Genomic DNA, 15,009 nt, shown 5'->3' with positions numbered 1-15,009 from the left:
GAAACAATCTCAATTTGAACTCACCTTTTATATATATATATATATATATATATATAAATTTGCATCATGAAAGAGGGCAAACGCTTTTGTCTTGAATGAGCATGGAAACTAGGAAATGGTAACAGTGAGTGACTGTATCGTGTTGGGGCTAACGTGTTAGCCCCTCTTTATGTGTCACACAGTACTTTCCCATATACCATAACTAATCAAGTCAACAACAAGGTTGAAAACTAAAAGGGTAAATTATTCGGCTTTGCAATGACTTAGGGGGGCCCCAAATTTTTTGCCAACCCCACTAAATCTAACCTTGGCTAGCACTGCATAATCCCAGCAAATACGATATTAAATGTGTTTTTTCTTTAAAAATAGCAAGGCTTCAAAATAATATATAAAATTGATAATGTAGACGAATTTGTCTGTCTGAAAGATATCAAGAGGTGTTCATAAGAGCTAACGTCACTTCTTAAAGCAAAGCTTTATTATTAAAATATTAAAAAAAACTTTTTAAATTAAAATAAAATAAAAATATATTATTTCATTAGCAATATAATATCCTCAAGCTGAGCCCCAGTCAACACTTTTACAAAACTTACACCTAATTATCATGGTTTTTAAGAATATCCGCTGGCAGGCATGATACGATGGCCGCGTTTACCGTGGAATTACGTTTGTGTTTTTGGAAAGAGTACCTTAGGCGTACATCAAGGTCAAAGAAATTACTATGACTAAAAATAATTCATTAGGTTAATTATCTCTGAAGAAAATAAATAATAGATTAGTGCATGAGACAAGCATAGACGATTGTATCTGTGTTGTCAATTTGGAGAGGAATTTGTCCAATAAAGACCAGACTTGATTACCATAGTTTCTTAGAATTTTCCCAGGGGGCTTGATATATCTAAGTCAATGGTTTTCGCAATGTGATCACTTTCGTAGAAAATGCAATGAAAGAGAATAAACAGATAACTATGTAACAGAAAATATAGTCAGCGTAGAAATGACAAAGACCCTTGACTTTTTTATGGAGTCATAATTGATTAATTGCCATTATAAGTAGAGAATGCATTTGTTTGAGCAATGAGAGGTAGGTAGAGCAAATGGAAGGAAAGAATTTGTACTTGTCTTTGATTGTATTGATGTTATGCTTATGTGTGTTGAACAATGGTGGGAGAGTAAGGGCACAGAGCGCAGCAGAGTGCAAACAAGAGAGGAAGATACTGGTGAATGCGTGCAAGGCCGTCATCTACGAAAGCCTCCCACTCCATACTGTTGTGAGAGACTGAGGATGACCCATGTAAGTTGTGTTTGCCCAGTGATAACCCCTCAGCTAGCAGCTTTGATCGACGTCAACTATGCTATAAAGGTTATTCAGGGCTGTGGAAGACAAGTCCCTCGCCATTTCAAATGCGGAAGTAAGCTCTCTCCAACTCCTTCTTTCTGTGTTTTTTTTTTACACAACAGGAAACAGCTTCCTCATCCCTTCAATCTCGTCTCCCCTCTCTAATTTTCCACACCATATATCAAATGGTACTCAACTGAATTCTGCACTTTCCATCTATGCAGGTATAACCACACCATGAGAAGCATTTGGACTTTCAGTTGTCTATTTTGCCTTTGATGTCATTAATTATATCTACTTGGGAGTCTGTTCGTTTTATGAATTTGAGTGATGACAGAGTTGTATGCCCACATTATTATTATTATTATTATTATTATTATTATTATTATTACAAAAGTGATGTCCGTGCACTGCACTCAGACAGTGACTTTGTTTTCTACTCGGTTGTTGAAAAGTTGATGGAATAAATACGTAATGTTAAATGTATTATTATGTAGAGTTATTTTGTTAAATATATATATATATATATGTATGCACTGTAAATGCAGTCATGAGCCGAGCCTGAACAAAAGGTAAGCGTTATGGGCTTCCGCTGGCAGCCATACTCGTGCCCCTCTATTCTTCCCTTTCCCCTGCATGCCAGTCGAGCCACCAAAGACATCGCCAATGCTCTGCCCTCCTAAAATTCAAATAAAAAAAAAAGACAGAGCCTCTTCCACCTTCACCATCTAAGCAGCCACCACTATCAGCTACCATCCCCGAGTCGACCACCCTTCAATCCAACCGCCACCATCTACCACTAAGCACCTATCCCACCATAACTGAAACCTCAATCCAAAAATACAATCAACCCAAAAAATCCAAAATTTTCCAGTAACAAAAGAGCACTAAAATTTCAACCAAATTTCAGCTCAAAAACTAAAAAAATGAAACCAAAGTTCATCAAAAAGCTGAAAAACAAATAAAAAAAAGGCTTGAATCCGAGTTCTTCCTGTGAGAGAGAAAGAAAAGAAAAAGAGATGGGTAAGGGTTTTTCCCAAGGCTTAGTTTTATATCGTTGCACCAGAACTACGTCCTCCAATGAAAGAACAAAAACACATGGGAGAGGAAAGAGAGGAGTGGGCTGGTCAATCCAGCTAAACCTAAGTGCACCCCTATCCTAACTGACTTGTCCAGACTTAGAGCCCAATGATGTGGAAAAGCAGAGGGGGCTTGTATCGCTCCACGTGATGCAAACGCAGCCGCTAAAGACTTGCAAGGCATTGAGTAATTTAGTTTAATAATAGATATGTGTATATTTACCTAAACTTTTCCCCCAAATCAAATCAAATAATAAAAGAAATTCATTAATATAAGTCACTTTATCTTGCACTTATCAAGGCCTATACATTTATTTAAAAATTCGAGTGGACCACTTATTAACGATACTCGACGTAGTATTACTGTTATTGGATAACTTATTAAAATTTAGAGTTTGTTTAAGTTTATTATTATATTTTCAATATGCTTGGTTATTCATTTTGGTTTTTGAGTAAAAGGTATACAAAATGTCTAATTAATACCAATTACTACATCGATCAATGCTCTTTGAATCTTCTAGTTACTAGAAATATACATAAGCTCCCGCTTTGAGGTGGTCCAAAGTAAATTACTCTTGTAGTTCTCAAAATTTGGAATACATGGCAAATTGGCCCTTATAATATGAAACTTTCACAATTTACTTTGATTTAATTTGACTAAATAAATAGCGAAAGTTTTCAGATGAGTTGATAAAATTATATTAATAATACATTTACATATTAAGTTTTATGTTTGTAAATGTTTTTTTTAAAATTTAAAAGAAAGAATTCAAATTTTATTTTTTTTAAAAAAATTATATTTCGATCAATAAATCAAATATTCAAATACACTGTTACATATTAAGTTCATTAAGTTTATTCCGATTAACTTATTAATGGCACACTACATAAAAGTTCAATGAGATGACATTGTTTTACCTCAGCCAGAGACAAACATGTAGGGACTCCAACATCGGATGCATCATTCAGTGGTTGATCACAGGCGGCCACAATCATAGTCGGTATGACTCTTCCGGTCTCGGAAGATGAGGATGAGGCTGATAATGCCCAGCACTTTTTTCATCTTTGATGTATTATCAAGCGTCATTCCAATCAAGTAAGTCTGCAGAGAAAGCCAGAAAAGTCTCATCCTCCTCTCTCTAACGTACAGATCAAGGGCCGTCTCTACCATCATTTTTTGTTCTTGTCTGCTGGTTTGCATTATTATCTTTATTTTCTCTGACAAGCACCTTGCCAGCACTACTGCGTCCTCCAGAGACGCCCCTCCACCCTGTGAGATAAAAGGGCACATTGCATGCATTGCGTCACCTGCCACTACCACTGTCCCCACCCTGAACTTGGCTCGCAGCAGCTCCCATGGCGGAAGGTATCTCAGTTCCGTGAGGTACAATGACTTGTCTTCGCTGTTCTTTATCATCTCCACAGTTTCATGAGGGAAACCCCTCATTGCTTCCATGGATGCTTCTTTTATGTATGCTGGATCTTTCTTTGAAGCATTGGAATCTGATGTATGATAATCATGCAAATTAAAGAAGAAATACCCATTAAAGGGACATCAAGCAAAACATAGGACAAGATTCCCTTACCTTGAGGAGTTAATGATCGAGTCAAAAACCAATAGACAAGCTTGTCTGTGACGGAAAGCTGTCCCAGCTGAACATTATCAGCGTTATGTATACGAAAGACACCGCCAAAACCATGACCTCTTTCGTAACATGTGAAACCTCTCGTTGCACATCGAGAAAAAGGCTTTGGGGAACTCATGCCCACAAATTTCGAGATTACAGAGTTCACACCGTCGCATCCAATCACAAGCTGTCAGCGCATTACAGAATGAAACAAGGAATCAGTCACAAACTGCTAAAGTGCAAAGAGCTAAAAGAATAGGCAAATTCAATAGCTTCCTTCCTTGAAAACGTGGGTTAATCCATCGCCTAGATAACATAAGTTACTTGCCTGACTCAAGGGATCAGTAAATAAATTCTACTTATAATTAAGTTAAAAACAAATAATATATATATTCACTATATCTGTGAAAGTTCTTATTCGTTGTATTAAATAATAAAAATAAAATAACTTTAATTTTTTGAACTTAATAAGAATTAGTATAAAATATCAACATAAAAACTTATATTTTACTTTAAGAGACCAGATTATACTCTTTAACCTGCATAAGTCAAGTTATAAAATAAAAAACCAAAGGAACTTAACAACTTTAGGAGGAGGAAGGGGCTATTAGAAATAAATAACACTTTGACATTTTAAAAATTATGATGTAAGTGCAACAATAAATAGATACCTTATACTATGGTAACTAGCATTTTTCCTATCTAATTAAATAAGATTAGAGTTTCATATAATTAGATTTGGGTAGAATTTTGATAATAAAGTTACTATTGGTCACGGAGTCAAGTAATGGTTTTAGGGTACCCATTGTGTAAACTTGATTATAAATAATAATTTTTAATATTAAATTTTAGTTATATATATTTATTTATAAATTTCTTATAATTAATGTAATACTTGTTAAAATTTATTAATTGTTCTAACTATGATTTTAAACTTTAAGTTATTTTTAATCAATTAATTTTAACTTATCTTAATCAAATTATTAACAGATGCAGCTATTTAACCAAAGTGTCTAAGACCTTCGAGTAATAATGCAAAAAATTAATCAAATATTTATATTATTTAAATATCCTATCAAGTAATAAAATTGGAATTAAAGTACTTTAAAAATAACGAATGCACTGCCCATTAACATCCCTAAGCAATGACAACTGGCTCAGCCCTCAGCCCTAGCCTAAAGAGAGAGTAGAGTGTAATCCAGCCTAGCTGAGCTGAAATAATGGCAAGCTCGCGCTCAGTCAAACTTTAGTTTTATTCACTCCAGTTCAGCACAAATAATAAGCGAACAACTTAAACTCGAAGCGATTAGGTTCAATTATTAATAATTTATATGAAAAACTCGAAACTCAACTCAAGTTCGAGTTCGAAATAAATAACTCATATAAATTTAAAATTTTTAAACAAATATTAGATTATATTCATTTATGTCTATAATATTAAAAATATTCACTGAGCAAAAAAATAAAAATAAAAAAATTCAAAATCTCGATAATGATTGAGTTACAAAACTCAAACCCAACTCGACTCATTACACAAACCACTCGAGCTCGAAAGTGAACAAGTTGAATTTGAGAATTGGATGAGTTGAGTTCCAATAATTTATGAATAACTTGATTGGTTTACGTTCTTAAAATAATTGGAATTTTAAATCCAAAAATTAACTGGCAATGCCAAAATATGTAAAATAATAATGGCTAAAAATTTACCTTGGCCCTAATGATACTTCCGTCGTGGAGTTGAAGTACGGGATATGAAGTTACAGGATCAAGTATAATGGAGAGCACCTTGCATCCAAAATGGACAGTGTTCACTGGCAATGGCTCAGCTAATGCCTTCACGAGATCCAGCCGTTTCAAACAACGCAGTTCTCCTCTCCTGCACACACACACACACACACACACAAAATCTCAATTAGATTAATTAATAAGCTCTATTATTGATTTGTAAGATAGTTAATTGATTTATTAAAACTCATAAACAAGTATTTAATTTAAAGAAGTTTGAAGGTACCCAAGAGGCAAATCAAGACGCTTTCCGTCGTTCACCGTTATAAGTTGTCCCCTGCATATTCATGTATAAAACTAAACTTAATTAACTTTGGCCAAATGTAAAACAAAAATTATTCATGTGTTCAGTATAATATGTTTTTGATAATAAACATTAATTATACAATTAATACCCAAACAATAGCCTAGAGTATTGTTTATCAACCCCTTTCCCCTTCCCCCTCCGTCCTCGTTCTCTCTCTTCCCTTCCCCTTCTTTATCATCTCATTTCTCTCTCGTCCTTCTTCTTGAGTTTTGTGTACATTTTTTTTGGAATATAAAATTAGTGGTTGATTGTTTCAACGCGTGAGTTAATTAAAGACGCAGTTCCAACACTTAATTATAAAAGTTTTTCTTCAAGAAATAAATTGATAATTTTATTATGTTTTGGATATCAAATTTTACCTAACAAGCTGTGTTTAGATCTTGTCCAATGCTTACCATTCATGAAAAATTGTGACATATATATTTATATTGCTACTTATTTGATGTTAGTCTTTACAAGGACTTAGTTATACTTGTTTCCTTTGTTATGATTCTGGCAAAAAGTGGAAGTAGAGGGTGTGTGGATGTGAGAAAGAGAAGAGAGGGAAGAGATGAGCTAAGAATATTACGATGGAATGTCGATGGCAGTCTCTCTAAGCTTGGGTGCAACACCCAACTGATCCAGTGCCCGCCATCCATTGGGTTGCATAATGATGCCAACGCCTGTGGTTCGCAGGGTTTCTGATCTCTCCAACACAACGCTCCTTATTCCTTTCCTGCAAAAACATTTACTATTTATTTCAGCCCTTGAGGAGGAACCCATCAACATCCTCCCCTTTTGACAGCCGGAAAATTAAAGGGTGGAATTAAGAAACTAAAACAAAAAACGGGAAAACGGTGCGTGCGCGGGCAGCAGAGGCGGCAGCGGCGGCCGAAGAGGAGAGAACCTGTGAAGAGCAAGGGCGGTGGCCAAGCCACAAATGCCACCCCCCACGATGACGATGTCTTGCTCTTCAGCTATCTTCATGCCTGCATCTCTTTCCTCCAAGTCCATGTCTTTCTCCTGCATAAAAACAAACTAGTTGGGTAATGGGGGAAAAACGTGCTATTGGCTTGTGTAGTTAGTTTGAAAGTTATAATGAAGGTTTAATAAACAATACTATTTTTTATCCATCGGGGTTTTTTTATGAAGAGATTTTTAATGAGGCCCTTTAATTAGGGATAGGGAAGATTTCTTAGGTTATAGTCAGTATTAATAATTGTCTTTTTATATATTTATATGTCAGATATAATTTAATTTGATGAGATAATAAAATTATTTTTTATTTTAAAAAATTAATAATAATATTTTTAAAATTAAATTAAAATTATTTAATATATTTATTTTTATAAGTTTTTTTAATAGATAAGTTTTTTGGTAAAATTATTTATGTAAATTTTAATTTTAATTAAAATTATCATCAAGGTATTTAATAAATAATTTTTTATTAATTATAAATTTTTTATTTAAAATAAAAAATTAATTTTATTTTTATCTATTTAAAATAAATTTTTAAAAATATAAAAATTATTTTTATATAATATAAAGTTTATAATTAATAATAAATCATAAAAACAAGAGTTTAACAAATAATTTATGAGTAACATATAATCGATAAATAACTCATAAATTAACAATTTTTATTTTTTACCAACACAGTAACTATTTGGTTGTGAACTGTAACCATTCAATTATCATCCAATGCTCTTCTATAAATATATGAACCTATTTCTTCATCATTATTTCTTTCTTCTTGACTATTGGGAATATAATTGATATTACAATCACATCTATCAAACTCTTCATTTATAACATCACACTATCTAATGTAGTTATGAAGTGCCATTGTTGCAACGATAATCTTTTTCTATTTTATTAAGGGAAATGACTTCATATCATGTAAAATATGTCACATGTTCTTCCAAACTCTAATTATTCATTCAATGACATTTCTTAATGAAGAATGTGTATGATTGAATGTTTCTTCTACACCTTCTAGCTAACTACATGAGTTGATGTTGTTACCATGCCTGGTACTTTAATATGTTGGAAATAGATTGAAGATATCATGATCTTGAGTATGAAAATTTTTTATGCTATACTTGATAACTCTTGATTATGTGGTTGATATGATCTTGATGAGAATCCATGCAAAATGTTGATCTTTAAATCTTCATCATTGTTGTTGTACATATTACATGTCATTTCATGCATACATAATATTATTGAGAAAAACCATCCAACTTTAGGAATTTACAATGAATTTTCTTTACAAAATTCCATTTGCATAAGTCCAAAAATAAGTTTTTCATGTATTTTTATACCAAAATTGATCTTATTTTCTTATATATAAATCACCATGGACCTTTACATGACTTTTAAAAGACATGGGAAAGTATCGATACCTAGCCAATAGGCATCGACACCTTATTCATGGCATGGACAAGGTTTAAAAACTTCGACACAGTGTCTTGATACCTTAAAATGCAATCAAAATGTCTCGAGACCTTTACCTTATGTCTTAAGACCTGACTAGCAAAACATCAACTTTAATACAAGGCTTTGCTCTAGGTTTCGATCATGTCCTAAAGAATCTCACTTAAGTGCAATTAAAAAATTTTCAAATATTTGAAAGACACACCCAATTTAGGTCTATAGTATTCTAAAACCTCAACTCTCGACCTCTTCTCATACTTAGATGCTGATTTTAGAGGATGTAAGATAGATAGGAAAAGCACTTCAAAAACCTATCAATTCTTATAAAGCATGTTGATCTCATGGTTTTCCAAAAACTAGAATAGTGTAGGTCAGTTCACGACTGAAGCTGAATATGTTGCTACTAGTAATTGCTACGCACAAATTTTATAGATGAAGCAATAATTAGAAAATTATGGAGTAACATTCAAAAGGGTTCCTATAAAATGTGATAACATTATAGCAATAAACCTTATAAAGAACCCAATACATCACTCTAGAACTAAGCACATAGAGATCAAACATAATGTCATTAGAGATCATGTTTAAAAAGAAGAAATTGGTTTTAAATATGTAAACTAACATGATCAGTCGGCTAATATATTCACTAAGCCATTAAGAAATGATAATTTTCCAAAATCAAGGCAGAATTAGGATTGATGAATATGCCTTAGTTACCTTCTTAGCTGATTTCATGTTTTAATCTGCTTTAGTTTTGATTTTGATTTTGAGGTACTATTGATCTTATGCCTTCTTGGGCTTTGAAATTGTATCCTCTGTTCTTAAACTCTTTTTGATATAACAAAAAAGGGAAAAAATATTAGCAAATTTTATGCGCTTTCTTGTTATTATGTGGGATAATGATTTCAAAAAACAATTTCAAATATTTTGAAAAGGTAAGCATAAATTCATGAGGAGTTTCTTGTAAATTTAACTCTTAATTTTAGCATATCAAAAAGGGAGAAATTATTAGCTTTGAAATTGACTATAGTTTTGAAATGAAAAAATTTAGTGATTTAAATATGTATTGGAACTAAAAAGAACTGCTTTTAATAGGGAAGAAAAATTCCCTAAATGTTTTAAAGCTACTTGCAAAAAATGAAATTCCTTGACTGCTTTAAAAACAAGTTCTAGCAAGAGAGAATCGACTTCTGAAAGTGAAGTCTCGATTCTTGTAAAACAGAAAGCAATATTTCTTTTCTATAACATAAAGGAATCCAATTGTCAAAGAAGGAACCATCAATTCGTTGGAAATAAAAGCATAAGGAAGAAGTGCTGAATAAAAAGAATTGACTTCTCAAGCTTCTAATGATCGATTCCTTGAGCCAAAATGAGTAAAGTTAGGAAACTTGTTGAAAAAGCTAAAAAGGGAGTAAGGAGCAAATTTTGAGCTAGAAAACCAAAATTTGAAATTTCAAAGTGGCACTCAAAGAACAAAAAGAATTAACCTCTTAGAAAGGGAATGATCGATTCCTTCAAAACAAAATATTCCAGACTTGAAGTAAGATAAGAAGAATCGACTCTTTAATAGAGCAATGATCAATTCATGGAAAATAGAGAGCATCAGGTTTAAAATTAAAGCAAGAAGAATCAACTTGTGAAGAATGGAAAGATTGATACCTTGGAAACAGAATATCCCAAGGTACAAAAAAATTGACTTCTCAAATGGACAATGATCAATTCCTAAAGGCTAAAAGAGCAAACTCGAGTGGCCCTAACGTTTGAACTTTTAAATTCTCATTCTCTTTAACGGGTAGATTTTGAGAGAGGCTATAAATATCTCCAAGAACTTCATTATAAAGATGATGAGAGAACAAAGAAAGAAAAGAGAAAAGATCTTCATTTCAAAGAGGAGAGAAAAACTTCCATTCTCAAGTTTATACCTTTCTCACTCTTCAAAATCCTCTCAAAATAGAGCCTTAGCTTTTGAGCTTATATACCTTGATCTATTTCATTTTTCTTACTCCAAATTTGTTGATTAACTTATCTAGAGGCATTATATCCTTGTAATCCACTTTTGATAGGTTATACCTCTTTGAAAAAGTACATAGGTTATACTCAAGCCTTGAAAAAGTAAGCTTAGTTATACATCCATTGAAAAAGGTAGATAGGTTGTGCTTTAATCTTGAAAAAGCAGTGACTAGTTAATAGGTTGTGCTTGATCCTCAAAAGGCACTTAGCAGTAAAGGTTATGCTTGAACCTAGATGAGAAAGGCAATAATTAATGGATTTAAACTCCTTATGATATCAAGGGAGAGGATGTAGGCATTGTGAGGCTGAACCTTTATAGAAATCGTGGCTAAGTTCTTTTCTCTCTTCCCTTTCAACTTTACTTGCTTTACTTATCTTCCTTTGCACTTATATTAATTGTTCTTCTAGTTTAGTGCTTAAAGTTTTGATTTTTAATTGCTTTTTAAAAAAAGTTGAGGTTTGTAGTTGAAAACCAATTCATGCCCTATTGATTGTTGCGTTACAAGTTTTTGTATATAACATTATCCTTGTCAATAAAGCTTGCAGGTTGTGTCATGAAAACTTTATCAGTCAATGTGCGTTGAAGAAAGGCATTGTTGACATCTAATTGTTGAATAGGCCAGCCATGAGCTAACACAATGCATAGTACTATTCTTGTTGCTGTTGGTTTTATGACAAGGCTAAAAGTATCCATGTAATCAATCTCTGCTTGTTGATGAAATCCTTTGGCAACTAACCTGGCTTTATATTTTTCAATGATGCCATTTGATTTTCTTTTGATCCAAAAAATCCATTTGCAATCAATTATATTTTGCTTAGAGTTGGATGGAATAAGCTCTTTGTATGGTTTATGACTAGTGCATTGAACTCTTCTGTCATAGCTTTCTTCCAGTTAGGATTAGTTACAGCTTGACTAACATAAGTAGGTTCATGTGGAAGAGGTAAGGGGTGTTCATCATGCCAAAGGCTTTCTTAGGCTTAAAAATATTATTCTGGGATCGAGTGGTCATTGGATGTGTTCTTACCACAAGTTGACGTGGTTATGCATCAAAAGGGTGAACCACTTCTTGAGTAGAATTCATTCCAATATCATTTCTTGAAGAAGAATTTAAGACAATAGAGGTTGGATTAGTAGCCTAAGCATCAAATTGTTCAGTTGAAGAAACATTTGTCACATTTTCCAAGTTTGCAAGTATTGAGCCATGAAATTCAAGTGGTTGAAATGTATTAAGAGAAGATGGTGAAGTACATTTTTGTAAGGAAGGACCTAAAATATTATTTTGATGGATTGAAGAAAAATGAAAAATTGATTCTTGAAATTGAACATGTCGAGAAATAAAATTTTTTATAGTTTTTAGATCATAGCACTTGTAAGCACTTTGTGTGTTAGAGTAACCCAAAAAGACACATTGTTTGGATTTTGGTAAGAGTTTATAGTTATTGTATGGTTTAATCTAAAGGTAACAAACACAACCGAAAACTCTAAGCTTGGTATAATTTGGTTGAGCATTAAATAAACTTTCAAAAAGAGATTTGTTTTGTAGAATTGGTGTGGAAGTCTATTTATTAAATAAACAACAATTTTGAAAGCATGAGTCCAAAAAGACATTGGCATTGAAGCTTAATATAACAATGTCAAGTTCGTTTTAACAACATGCCTATGTCTTCTCTCTACAGTTACCTTATGCTTTAATGTGTGAGATGGAGTGGTAAGATGAGAAATGCCATGAGCTCCTAAGTAAAAGGTTAATTTTTCATATTCTCCACGATTGTTAAAATATATGGTGATGATTAAAGTGCCAAAAAAAATTTCTATAAGTGCTTTAAATGAAGGAAACAAGACATAAACATTTGAATTTTGTTTGAGAAAGAAAAACCAAATATATTTAGTGTAGTGATCAACATAGATAACATGGTAGTGAAAACCATCTATGCATGTAATAGGAGATAGCCTTTAAACATTAGTATAAATGAGCTCTAAAGGTTTGAAACTAGAAAGAATTGAATTATAAAATGGTAATTTGTGACTATTATTACATGAACATGAGTTATAATGTAACAATTTATTTAAGGCATCAAAAGATAAACCAAATGATTGTAGTATAAAGTGAAGAATTTGAAAAGATGGGTGCCAAGTCGATTATGCCAAACAACTGAGATTCTGGAAGTGATCAAGGCTATTGCATAGCTTGGAAAAGGTGACGGGTGTTTGGGAAGCTCGTACAGATCATTTTTCCTAAGCTATTTTATTAAAAGTGGCCCGTGCTTAAATCCTTCACTAAAAATGAAAAGGAGAAAAATTCAATTGAAATATAGTTAGTTTTGCAAAATTAAGTGCCTAAGATGAGGTTTCTTTTCATGTTAGGCATATGCAAAACATTAGATAATTGCAGAGGTTTGCTGGTGTTTGGACTAACAATTGAACATATGTGTTTAATGTTCAAATTTGTACCACGCCAACTGTGATTTCATCTGGACCACCATACTTAGAGTATAATGAAAAATTCTTTAAGTCGGAGGTGACATGATGAAAGGCTCCCAAGTCAACTACCAAATTTTTTTCGTCATGTGATTGAGAGGAATGCACAAAATTAGCAACAGGTTCTTTGGCAATTGTTTTGTTGGACCAACAAGTCTATATAGAATGTCTTGGTTTTTCACAAAGTTGGCAAAACTAATTTTGACTAATGAGAAGCATGAGTAGGAACAAACTTTTTCCTGGAATATTTGAAATTGGTATGATTGTTTGGAGAGGAAAAATTGTTTCTAAAGTTAATTGCTTTGTTTGGATAATTACCTTTATATTTTTTGGTGGATGTAACATGATTTGCTATGACAATAAATACAGAATAAGACTTTTCTTGTTTGAAAGCTACTTCATAGTTTGTAAGCTTGTCATGGAGTTCTTCAAATGAAATAGCAAACTCCTTGTATTGAATGGCAATAGATAATTCCTTGAATTTCAATCCAAGTCCATTCCAAATGAATATGATCAAATGTTCTTTAGCTACTGGGGCTTAAGCCATGGCTAGTTCATCAACTGTGGTCTTCATAAACTGTAGGTAATCCGCAATGATCTTACCGTTTTGTGTAAAAAGTGTTAACTTTTTCTTTAGAGACATTACTCTGGTACAAGTCTTACTGGCAAATAGTTTGGTGAGTTTTTCCCATGCTTCTTGGGAATTTTTGGCTATTGCAATGAGGGGGAGAATTGATTCTATGATAGAAGCAACAATTGCATGAAGGATAAATTAATCTTGACGACACCAGAAAATATATTTTGGATTTTAGGTTTGTATTTCTCCAATAGAAATCATTACTGGGGGACAAGTTGTTTTGCTAGTGAGACAGCCAAAGAGATCATGGCTTGCAAAAAATGATTTAAATTAGATTTGCCATAAGGGAAAATTAACTAATGTTAATTGTAATGGCAGCTGAGCTACTACATTAATAAAGATAGGAGCAGGAGTTGTGGTTTGATTCTTGGTTGAAGTGGTTAAGGAAGAATCAGTGGTAGCCATGGAGAAAAAAAAATGGCTCGAAGCTAGCCAAATAGAATGCTTTGATATTATATAATATTGACAAAAGTTGATATCAAATTAGCCTTAATTCATTGATTTACATTAAGTTTGTATATATACACAAGTACAAGTTATCCAAAATACAAATTCGAACTATTGTTGCAATTTCAATAAAATAGAATTAGTTGATTTAGTGACTTGAGTTGATTTAGTAATCTGGAGAGAATCTATAGAAGTTATTACTAATGTATAACTACCTTTTGTTGTTGACTTGGAGTTTGTTATTGACTTGGTCATGTTCCTCAATTCCTATAGATTTATATAACAGATATGTATTTATTGAATACTCATAATTTATTAATTTTTCAATTATGATTTAATGGACATACAATAGTCATATAAACCCATTTGTAAAATCTAAATTGTGGATAAGATAATTTTATTTTGATCAAATTATACAATTAGTCTTTGTACTTTGTTATTTGTTAAAGTGATAGATTTTATGATCTTTGTACAATAATCTATAAAAATTTAATTCATATATTTTTCAAATTTGACAAATGTCAGCCCAATCATTAATAGTGTCAAAATTTTCCTTTATCTATGTTGATATGGTATTTGATTGTACAAATATGACATATTCTTATTGAAGTTGCATTGAATATGATGACATTATATTTAAGAATGATTCAATGATTATATTGATATGACGTTAATCAAACAAAAACATCGATTTTATTTGATGATGTGATAATAATGTGGTACTATTATATTTTGTTGACATAACATTTTTTTTTCAATTTACACATATTGAATAATACTAGTTTTTGGAAATAATTAAAATTTCAAAGATGAGAAACTTAAATAAGATGCAAAGAAATGTCTTTTTCTTCTCTCAAATCTTCACCTTATCATCGAATCTGTT

The 15,009-nt window shown here is 32.2% G+C and overlaps 1 protein-coding gene and 1 pseudogene across 2 annotated transcripts; one reads left to right on the top strand and one right to left on the bottom strand.

The window, feature by feature from the left end:
• The first annotated feature begins 1,097 nt into the window (after positions 1-1,097).
• On the top strand, positions 1,098-1,687 carry LOC149526964 (uncharacterized; annotated as a pseudogene). Its single transcript, XR_016351425.1, has 2 exons — positions 1,098-1,412; positions 1,564-1,687. The product of XR_016351425.1 is annotated as an uncharacterized LOC149526964 (transcript).
• Positions 1,688-3,252: 1,565 nt separating this feature from the next.
• Positions 3,253-7,212, bottom strand: LOC110419624 (monooxygenase 1-like). Its single transcript, XM_021432718.1, has 6 exons — positions 7,025-7,212; positions 6,707-6,853; positions 6,058-6,108; positions 5,754-5,922; positions 4,005-4,233; positions 3,253-3,921 (listed from the first exon to the last, which is right to left on the bottom strand). The coding sequence occupies exons 1-6, from the start codon at positions 7,144-7,146 to the stop codon at positions 3,395-3,397; spliced, it is 1,245 nt and encodes a 414-aa protein (XP_021288393.1). The 5' UTR covers positions 7,147-7,212; the 3' UTR covers positions 3,253-3,394.
• Between the last annotated feature and the right edge of the window lie 7,797 nt (positions 7,213-15,009).

This window comes from Theobroma umbraticum, unplaced genomic scaffold, assembly GCF_002168275.2.
Source record: "Theobroma umbraticum cultivar Fairchild unplaced genomic scaffold, ASM216827v3 scaffold_67.0, whole genome shotgun sequence".
Lineage (NCBI taxonomy): Eukaryota > Viridiplantae > Streptophyta > Magnoliopsida > Malvales > Malvaceae > Theobroma > Theobroma umbraticum.
This window is presented reverse-complemented; position numbering and strand designations above follow the sequence as displayed.

What these genes read in the sequence shown, in the direction of transcription:
- LOC110419624 (XM_021432718.1), bottom strand. Translation starts at nt 7,146, where the DNA reads ATGCAGGAGAAAGACATGGACTTGGAGGAAAGAGATGCAGGCATGAAG. An exon ending in ACCGCCCTTGCTCTTCACAG is followed by an intron (nt 6,854 to 7,024) that starts GTTCTCTCCTCT and finishes ATGTTTTTGCAG; the next exon opens with GAAAGGAATAAGGAGCGTTG. An exon ending in GAAGTATCATTAGGGCCAAG is followed by an intron (nt 4,234 to 5,753) that starts GTAAATTTTTAG and finishes ATGCGCTGACAG; the next exon opens with CTTGTGATTGGATGCGACGG.